This window comes from Osmia bicornis, chromosome 11 (assembly GCF_907164935.1).
Source record: "Osmia bicornis bicornis chromosome 11, iOsmBic2.1, whole genome shotgun sequence".
In the NCBI taxonomy this organism is placed as follows: Eukaryota; Metazoa; Arthropoda; class Insecta; order Hymenoptera; family Megachilidae; genus Osmia; species Osmia bicornis.
In genome coordinates this window covers 5,868,225-5,888,939 of record NC_060226.1, presented here as the reverse complement: position 1 = coordinate 5,888,939, position 20,715 = coordinate 5,868,225, and the positions used below count along the sequence as shown (strand labels likewise).

Genomic DNA, 20,715 nt, shown 5'->3' with positions numbered 1-20,715 from the left:
AAGGTCGTTGGAATAGATCATTCGGGTCAGCCTGTGGCTTGTTGGCGAACAATAAAACGCGAATGCTTACGTCATCGGTTAAAGAAAGATCGTTTCAGTGAGATAACGTGTGTATTAATTGCCACGGCGTTCCTGAATTAATTGCTCGTCCTGCCGTGAATCAATTCCTCGATGCGAATGCAAGTAAAAGAAAAAAAGAACTTATCGTTTCCTCGTCGTCTCAAAGGTGAATTAACGTTGTGTAAGAATACTAAATATGAAATTTTCTTAATGTACCATCGGTACGAATAAATCAACGACAGTGAAATAGCCAAAAGAGAAATGAAAGGTTTAAATGAGACCTTGGCACAGTAGCTAGGACGTCTACTTTCAAACCCGAAGGTCCCGCTTCGAATACACCCGAATTCTCCTCGTCCGATGTTTTTCTTTTCATATTATGACATTTTCGTTCCCTTATTTTCTAATCATCGTAGAGTACGATCGTTGGATCGTTAATATTCGAATAATAATTATCAAATAGAATTCAGTCAGTGAAAATATCGATGGAGAAGGAATAAAGAAATAAGCAACAGTAGGAATAAAAATCTCGATTGCAATTGTGAAATGTAAAAATCGCACCGAATAATGACCGTTCGAAGTCGTCGGGGATAGCCGATGAAAATTAAAACTGTAGCTCGTTAGAAATCAAATGGATCGGATCGATAAGAAACCCGGCTCGCATTTAACAAACCTCAGGGAAGAGGAAGGACGAGGGTAAAATCCGATTTCCATGCCAAGAAGATTCCTCGTCGCGTCGTCTTGAAACGACGAACATTCTAATCGTCGATGAGAACGCGTTTCCCTTCTCCTTTGGAAAAGGTACTTTGCCCGATTATCAACGACTGCGATAGGTCCCTGATATAATAGCTTCTTTCACGATCGATCGACCGATATCTTCGACGAGACATCATCTTCTAACATTCATACCTCCTAACAAAGCCTTTGTGTTGCTCTTTGAAGGTACGATTCGACGCGATGTTTCAAACTAACATTTAATCAATATTTTCATCGATATCTTTGCTCTATTTGAATCTTTCAATCATAAATATACAAAGTGACTCGATAATTTCTTATATTCCAATATCAATGCCAATAATGCAATGAAATCTTGTCTATAAAAAAAAAAGATTGCTGTCTGAGCGAGTCTCAATGATGCTTTAATCACGTTCCACCACATTTCGCAGCTATAGGTAAGGCTGCAAAATTATGGAAATGATATTCCAAGGAAATTGCCGCTCGTATCCGTGGGAATCCCTATGGGAGATGATCGTTTACGTAACGAATTGTCAAACACCCATTCACGGGATAAACTTTCGGTGAAAGTTAGGCGACGCACAGTCCGACGTTCATCTCGGATTATTAGCGGTCGGTGCTCTCCTTGAAATCCGGAATTTTAATCGGCTCTTAATAATACTCTCGTCGTCATCCTTCCCTCTTTTTCTGAAACAGAAGACTGACCTTCCTGTAAGAATAATTAGAAAATATAGCCTTTTAATCGTTCAATAAAAATGAGGATTTAATTGAGTTACCTAAGACAAGAAAAAAGAGAAAATAATAGTATAGAACGGTTGGTGTATGCAACAAGAAAGCGTTTTTAATTGCACGTTTTATTTCTCTTTTCCTTCGTCGCGAAGAGTCCTCGAAACGGAATTTTTACAAGGTGGCTGGGATTTACGTAATTGTATCGCGAATTTCACGATAAAACGCGGCTTACGTAAAGTAACGGCCGAACATCGGCTAAGGGGGAAAGGGAAGTTTCGAGGATTGTACGAAGGGACAGAGAGGGTCGGCGTTAATTTCGTCCATTTACGAGGGAGAGTTTCGTAGCTGGCCTCTCAGGGGAGAACAGAACGAGCTACAGGTGCAAGACCGAGAGAAATGTCAACTGCACTTTAATCACGTTTCGAGTGTTCCTTGAACAGTTTATTAGAGCCAGGCTTTTCCGCCTTTATTATCCAACGCGACGTTTAACGAGCGAGCTTTAACGCTTCTAATCGCGTTTCGAAAATGGAACATTTTTTTTTCAATATCAAACTGTAGATGCGTCTGTTAATTAACGCGTTATCGTATGTAACAGTGTTCGGTGGAATAATTTTCATGAAATCAACGCTAAAATAGCAATTAAAGATTCAGGTCTCGAATGAGGGAAGCTTCGTGGAAATAACGTCATCGTTGGTTCCCTTGTAGTCGAAGGGGTGGTTCGAGGAGGTTAAGCGTGTTGCGGGTCGAGGGCGAATCTGAAGCTCGACGACAGGTTGATTTATTAGCTGGAATCGTGTGCACGATGATATCTGCAAGGGTTGCAAGTCGGTCGTTTTTGGAGTTACACGATATCCGTTACGATGGAGAGAAGCCACCCTCCCTTACACGGTTATCCTCCACGATCTTCACCCCTTACGGTTCTGACCTTCTGCACACGCAGTCATGCACGCATTTCGGCATCGATCATCGTCCTGGTTACTGTGTTTCCAACAAAGCCTGGCCTCGATTAGTACGTTCAATGTTATCGCTGATAAATAATCAAAGATGAGAGTAATCAGAGAATGGCGAAGGCTGAGAAATTTGAAATGGCAATTCGAAGGATTCTGTTTTTTATAAAATACACCGAGTAGCAAGTTGCTGGATGCTGGTTTTCGAATCGCGATAATCGTCGAAGAGGAAATCGAACAAATCCACTCCGCTCTTGTAAGAACGTTCAACATTTCCAATTTCTCTTATCTTTAGCCAAGAATCAACTCACGTTCCCAAGCATCTTCTTCCTTTCCAGGATTCAACGTAGCCCCGTTCCAACATTTCTCACCCTTCGTGTTAAACGCTCGAATCCGCTGGTCATGAACTCGATCGAATATTTTCAGCCTTCTCGACTTGCAGCTGGTGATCAATCTCTCTCTTTCTCTTTCAACCCTAATCTCGACAAGTTTCTGGCTTGTTAATCGCAAAGGTGTGTTTCCATTGGTATCCTTCCCTCGACAATTCCTTCGCATTCACATTTGTTCTTCGTACAGGCATTTACCTCGATTCTTCGGATCGCAAGTGGGAGTCAAAGGGGCAGCCGTTCACAAAGGGCGTCGAATGCAGAGAAACGAGGACTTGCCGTTTTATTCCTCTTCTTTCTTTGTTTTTTTTTCTTCTAAACGTTAAAAAAGTATCCTCGAACTGGTCCCTGGTGGTTGTCTTGCGATCGTTTTTCTTCACCTGTCCCTGGTCGAGTCGCTTTTGTGCGGCGTTCCTTCGATTTCCACGGTTTTTCACCGGTGGCAAGTCGGTCGTATTGTTCCCCGTACGTTCTCCTCCGCTTCCCTTCTCTCCTCCCCAGTGAAAATGGAAAAAGTGAACGAGCGTACGGTGTTTGTATCGGTGCTCGATAAAAGGAAACGCTCGAGAAAGAAGCGAACCCCCTCGGTAGAGAATGAAATCGTGGATTCCGCGTGGTGAACGATCGAGCTTCTCTTCTTGGTCCGCGCTTGTTTCGAAATTACGCGTTTTCTTCGTTGAAGAATCGCGCTTGTTCGATTCCGCTCATCGTTCCCGTGTTGAAACGACAGAATGATCCTCTTGTTGATAATTGTGATGGATAAATTTTTGAACGCTTTTCCTCGAACGCATCGTACGTTTCTCGAGAATTTCTCGACGAATTTCCAGGCTGAGCGTTGCCGAATTGATTTACGACAGGGGTGGTATAAATTTGAGGTAAGGGTTAGAGAGAGAGAGAGAGAGGTACACAAGAAGCCCGGATTCCTTCTTATCCGCAACTTCCTGAGATGGTTGCCAAATTCAGCAACAAGTTCACCTCCGTAACGTTGTGCTCTCGAGATATCCTGCTAGCCACGAAGACGACCATTCTCCTGTTGCAACTGAAGCATCTTCGAACGGTTCCTGGTGTGTACTTCTTGGCAGCCACCTTAACCAAACGTTGTCGCCGATGCTGCTACGTCAATTTTAGCAACAAGTACCAGTTTCCGTTTCACTTTCCGTGCTCGCAGCTTTGCTCCATAGCCGAGCTGTCAGCCTCGTGTTTCGCGATAAAACCAGCCCCGACGTGTTATCTGGGATCGGTCAGCCTTTCTTATCGCGAATGCACGAACCTTATTTTCTTGCGTTAATTAAACGCCGCTTAACGCTCGCCACGGATCTTTATGGATCTAACCCGGAAAGGTCTGAGCAGCTTCGGCAATAGAAGGAAATAAAAGTTTCCCTTCGATGGATCAAAAAGATTTGAGACAGTTAACGAGCGACTTGTTTTATGATAATTGTTAGAACGTAAAATAGAATAATTAGACGAGGGTTCGTGATTAATTGATAATCAAACGAAGCACTTCTATTTTGTATTGAACAGTTTTCAACATTGATTGAATCCTTAATTTTATAACTTTCATTTGGGGTCTAAATGACCCAGCATCCATCGAGCTCTTTCTTATAACTGTCCAGAACAGATTCAAGCATAAAGACTGCTCAATTTTAATTTCATTCTCGATTTACCTTTTGATTCGTTCGATCATAGCTTCCACTTTGTTCTTTTACCAATCAAACGAATCCAATTTGGCGTGCGTTTAATTACAACCGACTAAAGATTCTTTATCCTGTTCGATTTATGAAAGGACTCTTCGCTTGTCCAATTATCCCACGCTTTTCTTGTTATTGAAAGATACTCGATTGTTATGGTATAAAAAGGTAAATACAAGGGTGAGTTTCGTTATCCTGCGTATGCTTATCGGACAGATCGCAATTCTGCGATCTTGGAAACGAATAATCGTCCCTCGTCGAGTTTATTTTTATTCTATGAATTATTCCAAGTGTTTTCAAATTGAAGAGAGTTGAATAAGCCAACGATCAGGAGGGTTTATTACAAGGAAGTTTTGTAATCCAAATGAAATAATGTCCCAATAATCAATCGAAATGAAATAATATTTGTTCGCAATTATTTACTACAGAACAGAGTGAATTCTCGGTATAGGGTTACCAAGCTTCTAATGACCTAATTAATTACCGTGTCCGACGTGACGGAAGCGGATCGTCCACCTATGAACCCGTTTCCGGGTAATTGAATTATCCTCCCCAATTTCCCATATCACCAGGGAGACAGGCAGCCAGGATGCAACGGGCACTGTCTTGTCGGACGATCTACACCGATACAATTGAATATTATTAAAATTCTGTGAAACAGTACAATGCGCGTGTCCACTCTATAACCATCAACGTGTTAACTAGCTGGTCATAGACGCGTCGTCGTCGCGACGGCTGACATTTGAAAAGTGCAACACTCGCCGCGTGTCCGAGCGGCTCGTTGCACCTTCCAAATTTAACGCGGCTCGCATACCAATGCACGACACTCCATCCTCCGATGAAATATGCACGACTATTTCGCGTACCAACGAAACGAAGACAGCTGCCTTCGAATCAGTAATCGGTTACGTGAGATTGAATTTGAAAAAGAATTTTTCTTTTCCTTTTTTCTTTTTCATGGAATATGCAAGATGCATGCAAAATAAAATATGCAAAATACTTTGAATCATCCGGTGAGAGGTAATATCATATTTTGTATAAAACATACGAATACGATGAACGGATAATAATTATTATAGACTAGTTATTAGCAATTATCTGCTGGTGATTCGTCCCTCATCTCGAAAAGCATTTTCGTTATTCCGCCGTTGTCTGTCTTGTCTGCCTAGTTCCCGAAATAAATCGTCCAAGATGCTGCCTATTCGTGGCGGAAACAGACTGGTTTCTTATCCGTGGATGGAACCAGTCGAAGATGGAACGCGAACTTTTCTAGTCTATCTTTGCTCCGATTCGATTTTCATCCGGCAGATAAATTTTCCTGAATCCCACTGATTTTAGCAAAAATAATCACCCAAATTGGAATCGATATCGAATTAAAATTTATACACTTCGACACTTTCGATTGGTACCATTCCTTTCTCGATTCTAAATACAATTTTTAACGATCCATTGACTGGAAGGGTTAAACCTGAATCGTTGTGGCAAACGGGCTTCGATTAGTTCAATCATAACTTGAGCAATCAGAAGTTGTGCTGCGAAAGGACCTTCGTCCTCTCGTTGCTCAACCTGCTGATAACAACGAAGGAAACTTGTCGAGATAAGGGATGCTCGTGGTTATCCGAAGAGGGGGTGGAGAATCTAGAGGTCGAAGCCAAAATCGTTGCCCTGAATTCCTCTTCCCTTTCTCCTTCAAATCAATCTAACTTGTTCGTTTGTCTTTTTGTAATTAACATTTATTACTCTTCTAATTTTTTTAATTGAATCTATCGTTGGTAAAGAGTGACGTGGTTCCTCTCTTGGTTCATTATTTCAAGAACGTTTCTTCATCAAATTTTAAAGGATAAAGTGGTTAAAAGCTGTGTAATTTTATTGCACATATACATGCAAATGTGACCTTATTTAACGTGAGCTTGTAACTCGTAACAAAACAAGGGAGAGAGGATCTGTCAAGCAACGGGGTTGAAATATTCTCGTAATATCTCGAAGCACATATGTGTATTGTACTCTTTTTTTTTTTTTAAGTTCCTCGTCATACACTGCGGGCTATTTACGTGACGTTGAAATACACTAAACATCTCCTAACAGGGACTGATGTACCCATATTACCGAAATAAAAATGAAAAATTGCGCTGGAAAAATCTGTAAAGGGAAGAAGAGTTAGTCAATGAAATAATGTAGTGGAACATTTTTAAAAATGTTTCGATATTCTTGACCACTGGTCAAATTCCAATATATCTACTTACACATGAAAGATCTCTATTTATACTGGCACAAAGTAGAACGTAATTTTCACTTAACCAAACAGGAAAATATTTTGGAAAGATGTTTCGTTTCCACGAGAAATATGTTCTTCCTCGTTCTGCAGTTTTCTCGAAGATAAAGAATCTCGAAATTATTTATAACAACCGTTCTCTTTGATACGTTCTTACGTAACACGTTTCATACAAACCGGGATACTATTCAACGCGGACATTGTCGTTTAACGACCGTCGGCTTCCATCACGCGTATCCACTAGGATTCTAAATTAAGCAACGAAAGATAATAAATAAGTCGATCTCAACTTCTGAGATCGGAGACCAGTGCCAGAAGTATACGAGCCAAACGGTGTGAAAACTTTACCTACCGTGAAAAAGTCGTCAAATTGTTGCAGATTTACGAACTTCTTCTTCTTCTTCTTCTTCTTTTTTTGTTTTAAATAAGAGTTCCTTCAAATTTCGCACGTAAATTCGATCGTAAATAAAGTTAACTATGCCCTATTAATAAGCTAACAATTTATATACTGTTAAAAAAAAAATTAATGAACAGGGAAGTGTTGTTTGCGGAAGTATGCGGGAAATGCAAGGGGAAAATCGAAGCCGTTCCTCTTCAGCTACGCGAGCTACATGCGCGGAACTTCCGTGCCACGGTTTAACGGACTTCCGGAATTTCATAGGCGAAAAGTTACTTTGGCTCGTTTAACCAGTAAACATGATTGCTATTGAAAAATTTGATGCGTTATAATTAATAATTTGACGAGTATATTCTTCTCCATTTCTATGGGGAATATTTAGCGCTACTTTAAAATTGCAAAGCTTTCTTATTAGAAAATTAAAAAATTCAATTTCTAGTACCGCTTTTAATTAATGTGAATAAAATGTCAATGTATGAAAATTATATGCAAAGAGGCTGACGTTTTAGATTGCAAATGTTTCAAACATCTCGTTTCAATCCTCTCACCGCTTAATGAAATTTCGGACCGGAAACTGCTTTCAAAATCTCGTTTCCCTTTTGAATGACTAAAACGCGATAAATAATTTGTTACACCATACGCGATTCACAAGCATAAGCTTAAAACACTCCAAAATTTTGAATTAGAAATTATGAAAAAGGGAGGGCCTGATAAATCGATTTGGCTGTCGAACTTTTAATTGTTACCTCGGTGTTTGCTTTATCGTCGAACGATCGAAAAGTTTCGAAGCTTCTTTGCTGTTTAATGATAATAGCTACTTATTCCGGCTGAGATAATTATTGGAACCCACGGAAACAGATGATAACTATATCGAGGTTTAGTTCGATGGACGATGAAAATCGAAACGAAAAGGAAATTGGATTATCTTTGTCGAATCTCCTAAAGATTGACGTTTTTCATTGAAATTATTCAGTAGCGAATAAAATCAAACAATTAACTACGGCTTCGCTGGCAGCCACTGAGAAAAATCATCTTCTGAAAATTACCCGCGTTGGAAAAGCGAGAAGAATCTTTCTGCCTCGACAAAGCTCGAGGAGAGCGGAAAAGATGCGACGCGACGCTGGGAAACCGCGCGCGCGAAGAAAAGAGCGTGTGAAAGGAAGAAAGGACAGAAAGAGAAACATTGGAAAATTCTTGTAGCAGTCGTCCTCGAGAAGCGAGGTTTCTCTTATTGTTTGCCAGACGAGAGAATACCTTGTGCACGCCGCGAGTGCAGTTTCACGGAACGCATTAAGAAGATGGAACGTGTTAATTGGAGTCGCGGAACGTGTTCATTCGTTGATTATTGTTCACCGTTCTGTTATCACTGTTACTCTTATTGATCCGTTTGCATTCGTCGATTAAAATAGGAACATTGGAGAATTGCCACTTGCAGATCCAATAAAGGGAAACTTGAAAATAAATATTACAATTAATATTGAATTTTAGATCAACAGGATCCATATGTTATATTATATTATGTTGCATACCATTTACAAGGACCATGAAAATTCCTTAAATCTTATCCCTATTAACACTTTGACAGTCGCTGCCATGTATTCATGATTTTCATCTTTCACTTTATCTATTTTATCAGATACTAATTATAATTTGAAAATTTATATATGTTCTAAATTAAGGTATACAAATTAATTAGCCTTCTTAATTCTTATTCTAAATTTCAATATTTTCCCATGCTTCTGTGTATTTAAAAAGTGACGCGAGGATATGATTTTAATAATTGAAATCATCGTGACTTATTCGAAATAAATCTTTAATTAAAAGAAGGCACAGAGTTAATTTGTTCACCTAAATAAAGCTGTCAAACATAATTTCATTAAAATAAAAAGATAAAAAGGGAAATTACAAGAATCATAGATCCACGAATGTGCGGCACTCAAAGTGTTAAGTACGTATCATACTTTCAGTACATTATTATAAAGGAACAAGAGAGTTCCATGTATTGATAAAACTTGAAATCAATGACTGACATTCGACGTACGTTCGTACTATCATATCGAGCATACGATAAATGAAGCTCACACCTGATGTACGTATATATCTATGTGTGTATGCGAGAGGAAGAATGAATGAGGAAGTACGAAAAGAGGAACAAAGCCACGTTAAGCTGGTTGCGATTGGTGTGTTGCAGACACGAGGTGCCTGTCACCTCGGAGCCGATCACGGTGATACACATGGACGAGGACGTCGTCGTGGTCAACAAGCCCGCCTCCATCCCTGTAAGTGGTGTACTGCCAGAACTGTACTGCCAAAAATGAAAAAAAAAAAGAAAAAAAAACGCATGCGCCTCATCTGCACGTCTAGTCAATTGTTCGTTCGCTTCCTGGTCGATTATTTTTGGCCATAGAACTACCACGCAATAGTTCTAGCACCAGGAAGCGACCAACTCAAGGATTTTTCAACATTTATCCTCATATCCATGATCCTTTTATTGATACATTGATCTGTTGTCCATATTCATTAATACCTGTGGTGTTTTAAATAATCATTTTTTTTCTTCTTTTGTTTATAGTTTGGTGCTGTTGATAGTTGGATACTTTCAGTAGCGAAAGGGTTGTGTAACATTTCTAGCAATCCTTTTTTCCTTTAAATTTCATTTTAATTCTTGGTAGCTGATTGCTTAGAATACTACAATATTTAAAATTTTACATTGTCTCCTTGAATAAAACCCTTTCGCTTGAAAATTAGTATCTCTAACTTCAGAAAAAATAACACTGGGTCGTGATTGATCCAGCTCAATGTAACAACCTTGCTAACGCGTTTAATTTAATAATAATTTTTAATACCTTAACGATAAAAAGGGTTGAATTCTTTTTTTATCGAGTGCTCTTCGATGCAATCAGCTTGGTTACTCGCTATTTTAATGTTTGGAATAGGTCCGATTTTATGGGGTCTAAGTTTGAACACATTCCTCTGATCGTTAACTAATTTAAGAATCAGGGAAATAATCTGTCGATTCGAACGATATACTACCACAACGAATGAGCATTTACGAGAAACGAAGTGGGTATTTAGATCCGTTTGATTTTACCTCTGCCATTGGAATGTTGCTTATTCAGAAAGCGGAAGAATAATCTTCTTTTTTTATGGAAATCTTTGTTTTCTATTTGATCAAATTTAAAATTATTCGAAGGATCGCTACAGGGGTTCCATAATCTGTGTAAAATCACGCGTAAGTTTGATGTTTGATCATTTTTCTTTCCTTTATTAACGAAAATTTTCATTTTTATCACAGATTACTTCTAACTAAAATAAAGATAAAATCAATAACAAAGGAGATGAAAAAATTTCATTTGAATAGAAGTTTATTTTTACAATGTCTATATTTGTTTTGGTTTATCGTTCAGTTCATTAATTGACGAAACTAATTGGAATCAGGGGAAATAGAGGAAGTTGTAGATTTATTTTGAGACTTCGATTTTGAAGATACATGGCATCGGTGTACGATCGTTAAATAGGTGAATTCATTGACCTGTTAAATAGAGTTCTAATCTAATTCGAGTGTACTTCACGTGTTTCCAAAGTTGATTCTCCTGGAAAATTCTCCGGCAAATGGAAAGAAAACATAGATTTCACTATCTTTCTTCATTTTTCATTTAATTTTTATAGATAGCATAATTTTCATTTGAATTTTACAACTTACGTAGAAATGGTAAGAAAAAATGAAAAGGTCGTTCAAATCGTTAAAATCCTCGTGTCAGATTCGCGTATCTCTCTCGTTCGTGCGATTAGTATGTCATGGTAAGTTTCCGTTTCTGATTGTCTTGCAATTAACTGCACGCGCATTTAAACACGACTATATTTTACTAATTCTTTCCTATATCCAAGCGTCTTTGTCGCTTAGATTTACTCATCGTCCGGGACTCGGCGACCTTCGACGTGGCAAAACGTTTATGAATAATCGTGCGGCAATTTTCTAAAGGATTTTTACACCGTCATTACTTCGCATTTTACCTTGCATTTCTGTATTACTCTATCACTGTAATTATTTTCTTAGTAGAAATAACTTTTGAGAGCTTCATTTAACGTACGTTGCAAAATTACTAATTTTCAAATTGTAATTAGTATCTAATACAGTGGATACAGTGAATTAAGAGAGGGTAAATTTACGGTAGACTCTCATTATATTACCCTTTACCCTCCAACTGAAACATTTCCACCCCTGTACCCCATCCGCGGTAATATAACGAGAGCCTACTGTAATTTTTACTGAAATCTTTTATTTCCATTTTCTACATTTTCTAGTATTTCTTTAGATATTATATTTCCAATATAGAAAAGTCTTTGAACGCTATTAAAGGGTGGTCATTAAAAAATCGCAGTTAATAATTAATAAGCCCGTCGTTTTGCAATGTAGTCGTGTTCATTATCCATTAACCAGCCACCTTTTCCCTCGCTTCCATTCCCCTGCACACCAAGTAATCGCGTTATAATTGAAAATTACACGGTCGCGTAACAGCTGTGTGTAAATTACATCTCGTATCGATGTGTCGTTGAAAGGGTACGATTGAAATAGCTGGGATTCTGCTCGTTGAAGGCGACGTATTGTCAGCTAGATAAATCATTAGGCGTCTATGACAACCACTGAGAATACCATCGGTTTATGGGTTTTGCAAGATTAATGGTAAAAATGATTTGGAAAAATTATGGAAAATGTTAACCGACGGATGATACTTTCTATTTCTCTGGGACGTTGTATGGGAATGTTGAAACCATTGGTAGCTAATTTAAAAAAATTCAGAATTGCAATTTTTACAATCTTATAGTTCGTTAGTTTAGAATTAGTAAAATTGCGAATCAGAAGTATACTAAAACTGTGTGAAACGCGTTAAAACGACGTTTAATCACCGTTCACCTGGGCTCGTTTTTAATCACCGCAGAAAAAAAAACATTTCGTCGGGCCATGAAACAATCATTTAATTACGAAGGAACAATGCTACCGGGTCAGTTTTATTTTCGAGCCTTTTATTCAGACCGGAATGGTCGGAGAAAAGCGCGTGAAATTTTACGAGAGGAGACTCGATCGTGGCACGGATTTTTCCAACGATTCCTCGAATCAAAATCTGTATTTTATTCTTCGCTAAATGGATACACACGCGTACCATTTGTGGAAGAATTAAAACATTCAACGGATATAAATATTATGGTAGAAATAATTGAAAAAAAAAGGAGGGATATTTGTGCCGTGAAGTTTTTCTTATTCTCCAAATTTGGAATAATGCAACAGAGAATTTATTTTACTTAAAAATAAGAAGAAAAGAGAGTGCATTCTGACTGATATAAAATCATAGTACGTGGAACGATTTATTTTTACTTTTCTGAAAGAAAATTTCTTTTCTTTAGCAATTTATCCTCGATATCCATTAGATATTCATGCCACTACTTTAGTCGGACGAATTCTATAAAAAGAATGATATCGTTTCACGGTTCCAAGTTCGTTTTAGAAAAGAAAGGAGAAAAGCGCGTCGACGATAGCTCGGCGTGCAATCGCCTTAAAAAATTAGGTCCGCCGAGGAAAGCTTCTTAACGTAATAAAAAATAGTTTGACCTGAAAAACAGAGATGCTTCGGAGTTCGCCACTCTATATAGGGTGGCACGACAAATACTTTTTTACTTAATTAGAGTTAAAGCTTTCTTCTTCTACAGGTCCAAGAGTCAGGTGTTTTTAAAAATCCCATCCATTTAATCTTATACCGAAATTTTCAATTTCTAAACCGACCGACCTGCTTTCGAATACGTTCAATTAAAAAGAAATGCCTTTTCCGTTAACGAGTTTCTTCGTCAAACAAATGAAACAAATGCGAGAGGTGTGGCTGAGCCAACCCCTTAAAAACGACATTCCACCATCAATTCCGCGCCATTAGAATATTACCATGAACGATCCATCGTGATCGTCGGTTCACGTGTGTACGAACGGCGGCACGTGCAAACAACACGCGAATCAACCGACCGTAGTGACGGCTACGACCCATTTCTCTCGGTTGTTCCACGAAGGGGGGAAAAAAAAGAACCGATGACCGACTACGACAAAGGGGAACATTTGTACTGGACGGGTGTGTTTGTGCTCGCCACAAGGTGGACAGAAGGGGCTCTGATCCAAAACCGTCACAACGGAAAAACGCGACGAACCGGTGTTTGACGATCGGCGGTTTTCCGATGACCGGACTCTATACCATTCTCTTCTGGTCGACTGACCGTTTAATTATTTATTTACTTCTGCCCTTTGACGACTTTCAATTTCGAACGAAAGTTTATTCATTTTCCCCGGTGATTTTACGTTGTTTTCGGTGTTTCTCTTGTTCGAAGTACCATGTTCGAACGATTCGAATTGAAAAGTCGTCGAATGTCGATAAATCGATTGGTAGGAAAACGTTAAAGGCGTGGATAGGACGTAAACAGGAAGTAACAACTGATAGATGTGCTGACAGCTGGTTGACAACGAGTGCCACTCGATAATTCCGTCTCTAACACCCTTCTTTCTCTATGTCGGCTATGCGCCTGACTCTAATCACTGCCAACCATCAGACATTTCATTTATTTTGACAATCTTTAATTATAGCGATTATAGCACCCCTATGCAATGATTGACCCTTTTCCTAAAGGAGTAAGAAATATAATGCGTTCGTTAACCCTCGAACGGCGGACCATGGAGAGAGCCAGAATTCTAATTAAACTTATTTTGTAATAAATGAATTATATTATATTTTCTAATTTTTCAAGAAAAGGGTCAATCATTGTATAGGTATCGATAACTGTACACGTTACCCTATAACGCAATGATCTTTCGAAATTTTATAGTAAATATCATATTTCCAATGTACGAAAGTGGAGAAATCTTGCAGAATCACAGATTGAATGTACCCATTTCCGTTCCCTTTTAATCTAGATATTGGATCCGTTCTTCAACAATGTTTTCTCGATAAATAAACCAAGTTGAATGTTGAAATTGCAGGTGCACCCATGTGGTCGGTACCGACACAACACCGTCGTCTTCATCCTTGCGAAGGAGTACAACCTGAAGAATCTCAGGACGATCCACAGGTTGGACAGACTGACCAGCGGTATTCTCCTTTTCGGTCGAACGCCGAAGAAGGCGAGGCAGATGGAGCACCAAATAAGAAACAGACAGGTTGGTTTCGTAACACTGGTATGCAAGGGGAAAACTGGCCGCATTTCGATGCCAAAGTTGACGGGAACGATGTTGGGACGAGAATTCATGTTGGTTTCTTTACCGAAGAAATATCGCGAATTATTATGGAATAGCGAAATGCTAATGAACGTTTGAGAAAGTATTAGAAATTTCAGCATCATAATTCGTTGGAAATCTTAGGATTTCTTGGATCGATTATGATTTCAACATGGAAAATCACTCGAATAGTCGAACAGATTTAATTTGTAAACATCCGCATTATTCTAACGAAGGATAATTGATTGTTGATCTGAGGGAAGAGATTTAACGATCTAGAGAGTTAGAATAATCTTTAATGAACATTCTTATCATGATGTAATACATAGATGTAGATGTAGATACTTAATTAACTTAAAGTAGATAAAACAATAATTTTTTTTAAATCAAACATGCTAGAGATATTGTTTGTAGCTGCGTTGGGCGCCAAATAAATAAACCGGAAGTCATCTTGTTGTTGCACTTTTCGATGGAACATTGTATCTTTTACAGTTATCTAACAATAGGATGACCGCCATGCCGCTCGTAATTAACGCTAATTGCTGAAATCCATTGTTCCAGGTGCACAAGCAGTACGTGTGCCGAGTGGAGGGCGAGTTCCCCGAGGAGGAGGTGGTGTGTTCCGAGCCGATCGAGGTGGTGTCCTATAAGATCGGCGTGTGCAAGGTGTCCGAGAAGGGCAAGGACTGTGTGACCCGTTTCAAGCGACTCAGCTACAACGGCAAATCATCGGTGGTCCTGTGCAAGCCTCAGACTGGTCGTATGCATCAGATCCGAGTCCATCTTCAGTATCTCGGCTATCCGGTGGTGAACGATCCGTTGTACAATCACGTGGTGTTTGGTCCGCAGAAAGGGAAGGGTGGCAATATCGGGAAGACCGATCAGGAGTTGGTCAGGGACTTGATCAGCATCCACAACGCGGAGAACTGGCTGGGAATGGACGGTGACTCGGAGATGAGTCTGTTCAAACCGAAACTGGAGATGGAAGATCGTGTTCTAAGTAACGATAAAGACGGCTCTTCGCCATCTTCGACGCCGAGTATCGGTGAGGAAGAACAGCAGCAGCAACAGCAACAGGAACAATCTTTGAAGGTTACGGTGGGCACCCAGACAGGATCAGAACCACCCGACTCGAGCTTCGCGAACGACAAGCTGACAGTCGATCCGCACTGCTATGAGTGCAAAGTGAAGTATAGAGACCCGAAACCATCCGATCTGGTTATGTATCTACACGCGTGGCGCTACTGCGGACCAGGTTGGGAATACGAGACCCCTCTTCCAGCGTGGGCGGCCAGCGACTGGACCGAGGAGGACCGATAGTTCCGATGGTTCGGCAACCATCCGGACGAGCTGTCATCACCCCTTTTTTGATATCCTTACCCCGTGCCTTCCATCCGCCAGCGAGCGATCTCGACCATCGTACATGTACCCATACCCCTGTGACTAGGTCGCTGGACTCGCGAGCACGACAGACCTTGCGGTCCTACCAGAAGGTGTCTGCGCTGATTCCAGGCTCTTTGGAACTGTCTTGGCTGGTCAAGCCTCGGTAAACTTGTCAGTTTATTACTATAAAGTCGTTCTTTCTTGAAATTCTAATGATTCTCCAAGGTGTACAGGGTTTTGCATTTAAGAGTGGAACCTTGCTGAACCTATTTGTAGGTGAACTGATCGTTACTACTAAAGTACTGCGAGTGATTTCTGTAACACGTTCACCAGGTGTATCGATTGTAATTTTCAGAACTTACGATTTTTCTGTTGAGATCATGCATCACCATAGAAAAGGGGTTGATTAAGTTTTTCAGTGATTACAAGTTTTTGATAGATAGAGATTTTGCCTGTCTCCTGGTAGAGTGAATCATCTTTCTGGATATAGGCAAATCGAGTGAAAAATATCGAACAACCTGGCATGGGACGATGGAACGATCCTGACTGGTTCTATAAACTGATCGACCGAAAAGTCACTGCCACGGATGTGTACGAGAGAAGATTGATGCAACTGTCAGCAGCGGGAACCTGGATGGATCGTTATCGTTTGTGTACTTGATTTATGATGTAGATAGGGAAGGAGAAAAAAGCGTTCATCTACTCTGTTTCTAAGGCTTTGTGACAGGAACGGAATTTTTTACTAATAATTTTGAAAGAAAGCGCGCTCTAAGTCATTAGCTACGCTGTTCCCATGAAATTCTGCTCTGTCCTTCCTCTTCAACTGGTAGAACGCGGTTAAAATGATGCACCGTTCTTCCAAAGTCATGATTGATTAACGCTAACTTTGTCTTCAATTTACTGAACTTTGAATGAACTTAACTCTTTCCTTTTTCCACTATCTATTATATAACGAACGGTTCATTCTACTAGTTAAAAGTTAGAGGAGTAATGCCAGCAAATTTTATATATTAAATTTGTTTGAGAACAGAGCAACTTTTACATTCTATACATTTTATTTGTATAACTTAACATCCTCAAAGGATCATATACACCACAAAGTGGCTTTTAATCACTTTTCCAATCAAGTTTCCCCTGTTCAATATAGATCCCATCGAACTTATGAATTAGGCAAAGAGTGTCCATCATCGTCCAGGTGTATGTCCTTTCATAAATCATATGTAAAATGTTTTAATGACTGGTATTCAATGATCATCCTTGAGAGCCGCGCAGGCAAAGGGCTGACGTAGGAAACTGCAATAGAAACGCGTCTATTTTTATGGCTGATTATATATACGAAAAACTAAATAATGGCGCAGGTCCAGCGGCAGGGGTCTCCAACAATAAAGCGTGATCTTGCCACAAGAATATAGCCAACGATCATGCCAAAGAGCGAGCGCGTGTCTGGCGAGAGAGAGAATGAGCTAAGAGTGAGAGAGATAGGGAGGGAGAGAAAGAGAGAGAGAAAGAGCTTCTTCCAAATCATATCGTGTACGTGTACCTTGTTCCCATGCGAGTCGAAATGACCGCGTCCAAGTGGCAGGACTTGCAACAAGTACAATCGAGCGAGTGAAATAACGAGATTAACGTCGTACATTATTTTGCTACGAGTCACGTTCGTCTCCTCTAGCGGGGCTATATATAGGGTTTTATTGTATGTTGGGATGTCTGTGAGTGGCAGTGGGAACTCGATTACACCTATCGTTCAGTACTGATTGCAAAGTAAAAGTCAAATTTTCTCCTGTTTCATAACTGTTGAGATAAACGTTGATCGATCCCCTGGAGGGAGTTTGAAATGAAAATCATAAGTTTTTCAAATAAAATCTGAAGCTGAAATCTTCACCTTTGATGAATTATATTTAGATTGATTTAAATACCCTGCAAAGCCATATAAAATCAATTTTTATACGCGAAAGCTTTGTAATAACAAATACCTAGGAAATGAACTATGAAAAGGAGAAATTGAAATTTTTCGAATTCCCATAGCTTCTCACGATTCTCAAGAGCAAGAAGCAAACAGAGAACAGTGGACAGAGATTTTAGGTAGATATAGGTAGGAGGGAGATAACGTAACAACGGACCTATCATAAAAGACAGTGTGTGCGCTTACTAACTCACCCGGGATAGCTTGCCGAAAGCGAAAGTAAGCTATCCCGACTTGTAATGGCTAGCTTAATTTTATTTAAGTAAAACTAACTCTCGATGATATCGAAAAAAAAAATAAAAGATACGAGATGTAAACGAGGAAGGAAACTCTAAAAGACAGTCCCAATTTTAGCGGCACAGAGAGAAAGAAAGACATCGGTTTGTAAATCGAGCGAGCGCTTTTTGTATGTACATATATATATTGTATATTGTATACGCACATTGTACCGTAATCCGAGCGACATTATTATCATTGTACCGTAGTCAGCGGAACGTTAGAGCTAGAGAATTTTTTCTTGTATAATGAACGAATAAATGCAAAGTATCGTTCGGTATAAAGGTCGCGGCAATCTTCCCTTATTTCGATTTTCGTCTCGTTCAATCATTCCGCCCTCTGATACTTTGTAAATTATAATTCCCCGCTGCATTAGGTTTTCATTAAAGAACAAATCTTCTTAAATTACACGCTTTATCTCCTCTAGCATTAAATCACATAGAAAATGAAATTTCGAAATTTCCCTGTAACGTTACACGTCTACCCACATACAAATACAGAGTACTTTTCTCTATCTATTTTATTTACCGAACCGTCAATACTTGACCAATAGTCCGGTAGAATTACAGAAGAAATTCGACTACACCGCGCTTTGGTTCACATTATGTACACTGCAAGTAAATACAAAATCATAAACGTAAATTTGTTTATGTCCCGTTCGCTTATTCGATGATAGTAAATGCTGAAACTAGAACTTTTCTAATCTCTACCTCTTTATTTTCAATTGGACACAGCTTGTTTTCGCTCTCTAATGCGCGCTTGTATTTCAGGCCTAAAATGCCTGATCAATCCTTGTACCGGCCACGCTGCGCCATCCGCTAAAGCACAAATAGTGTGCAGTTCAATTTGTTTAGTCAGCTCCCATAGCATGTCTATCTCGTGCTCTTCTGCTTTACCCTCCACGAACCTGAACAGACACATTACTTTTAGCTAGAACAACTCCTAGCGATAGAAAGAATTATATTCGTATACCTCTTCATGATTTTGAACATCCAGCTAATTCCTTCGCGGCACGGAGTACACTGACCACACGATTCGTGTTTGTAGAAACTGATGAGGCGTGTGATAGCCTTAATAATATCTGTTTGCTTATTCATTACGATCACAGCTGCAGTACCAAAGGAGCTCTGCACTCTGACGAGATCGTCAAAGTCCAGCAATACTGTATCACACACGCTGTAAGTTGTTTTAAATGAGTACATATTTTGAAACGTTTCTACCAAAAATTGTATACCTTTTCGGAATAACAGGAGTGGAGGATCCACCGGGTATCACACCCAACAGATTATCCCATCCACCAATTACTCCTCCAGCATGCCTTTCGATAAGTTCTTTCAAAGGAATGGACATTTCCTCTTCCACTGTGCAAGGATTGTTCACGTGCCCGGAGATGTTAAACAATTTCGTTCCATGATTACGTGGGCGACCGAATGACGCAAACCAAGTTCCTCCCCGTCGACAAATCGTCTGTATAGGAAGTTTTTATTTTAAGGCTGAAATTATCTCTCTATATATATTTCTTTCACAATGGTATTAAATGTGCCAAATACGTACAGGAGATACAGCAACCGTTTCAACATTGGTAACAGTTGTAGGGCATCCAAATAATCCAACATCAGCTGGGAAAGGTGGTTTCAACCTTGGTTTCCCTTGTTTCCCTTCAATAGACTCGATTAGGGCTGTCTCTTCTCCACAAATATACGCTCCAGCACCTCTTTGCACAAATATATCAAAATCATAGCCAGAACCACAGGCATTCTTTCCGATAAGGCCAGCTTGGTAAGCTTCCGCAATTGCAACTTGCATATTCGATGCCTCGTTGTAAAATTCACCGCGAATGTAGATGTAAGCCGCGCAGGCACCCATGGCACGACCAGCGATAAGGCAACCCTCTACCAGCTTGTGTGGATCGTGACGTAAGATCTCACGATCCTTGCAAGTACCAGGCTCTCCTTCATCTCCGTTTACTACTAAATATTTGGGCCTTCCATCCGATGGTTTATTCATAAAAGACCATTTCATACCAGCGGGGAAACCTGCACCTCCGCGACCTCTTAAACCAGAGACTTTAATTTCATTTATGATCCAGTCTGCACCCTTGTCCAGGATCTCCTTGGTTTTGTACCAATCTCCTCTTTGTAAAGCGCCCTTCAACCTCCAGTCGTGTCTTCCGTATAAATTCGTGAAAATACGGTCCTGGTCAGATATGGGACCACCTTTTTTCTACAGGAAAAAATGAAACAATGTAACTGACACGAAATTCGTGTTACGATATTATATAAGGAATGGAATGATGGTACCTTTCCCTCAGGTGCGGCATCGGCAAACGTTCTTTGCGGCTGGCTGCTAAACGTCACTCCAAGAAGACCTTAAAATCAATCGGATCCCTTTAATTACATAACCTTGTCTCGCTAACGATGCAAAATACCGAAATTCAAAAACAATGAAACGTCGTAACTGGTCTGAAATGTTTCGAACACTCTTCATACGATAATGAAACAAAACAACATTACGACTTACCTAATTGTCTCCTTGGAACCTGAAAACAACGTACTACGGCACCAGCCATTTTGCCATTTGCAACACGGCAGTACGATAGTAGCGCTCTGTAGGTGACGGAACATTCACGAAACCAT

At 39.7% G+C, this 20,715-nt stretch overlaps 2 protein-coding genes across 5 annotated transcripts in view; one reads left to right on the top strand and one right to left on the bottom strand.

The window, feature by feature from the left end:
* LOC114875953 (RNA pseudouridylate synthase domain-containing protein 2-like) overlaps positions 1–18,100 on the top strand; it is an 87,222-nt gene extending 69,122 nt beyond the window's left edge. For all 3 annotated transcript variants that reach the window (XM_029186855.2, XM_029186852.2, XM_029186854.2), the window contains 3 exons: positions 9,403–9,490; positions 14,224–14,400; positions 15,019–18,100. In XM_029186855.2, the coding sequence (XP_029042688.1) occupies positions 9,403–9,490; positions 14,224–14,400; positions 15,019–15,777 (1,024 nt within the window). In that variant the 3' untranslated portion in view covers positions 15,778–18,100. The remainder of the gene's footprint in view (positions 1–9,402; positions 9,491–14,223; positions 14,401–15,018) is intronic.
* A 481-nt stretch (positions 18,101–18,581) lies between these two features.
* On the bottom strand, positions 18,582–20,711 carry LOC114875956 (NADH dehydrogenase [ubiquinone] flavoprotein 1, mitochondrial). 2 transcript variants are annotated; one of them, XM_029186862.1, is made up of 7 exons: positions 20,600–20,711; positions 20,380–20,447; positions 19,634–20,302; positions 19,314–19,546; positions 19,052–19,255; positions 18,790–18,986; positions 18,582–18,690 (listed from the first exon to the last, which is right to left on the bottom strand). In XM_029186862.1, the coding sequence occupies exons 1-6, from the start codon at positions 20,646–20,648 to the stop codon at positions 18,800–18,802; spliced, it is 1,410 nt and encodes a 469-aa protein (XP_029042695.1). In that variant the 5' UTR covers positions 20,649–20,711; the 3' UTR covers positions 18,582–18,690; positions 18,790–18,799. The 2 variants fall into 2 exon arrangements, with proteins under 2 accessions (XP_029042695.1, XP_029042694.1); XM_029186861.1 differs by having other exon boundaries at positions 18,582–18,986.
* Positions 20,712–20,715: the final 4 nt, after the last annotated feature.

Excerpts from the sequence above, each read along its gene's own strand:
- LOC114875956 (XM_029186861.1), bottom strand. The coding sequence starts at position 20,648 with ATGGCTGGTGCCGTAGTACGTTGTTTTCAGGTTCCAAGGAGACAATTA. Across the intron at positions 20,303-20,379 it reads ATGCCGCACCTGAGGGAAAG|AAAAAAGGTGGTCCCATATC; the intron begins GTACCATCATTC and ends TTTTTCCTGTAG. Across the intron at positions 19,256-19,313 it reads ACTCCTGTTATTCCGAAAAG|CGTGTGTGATACAGTATTGC; the intron begins GTATACAATTTT and ends AACAACTTACAG.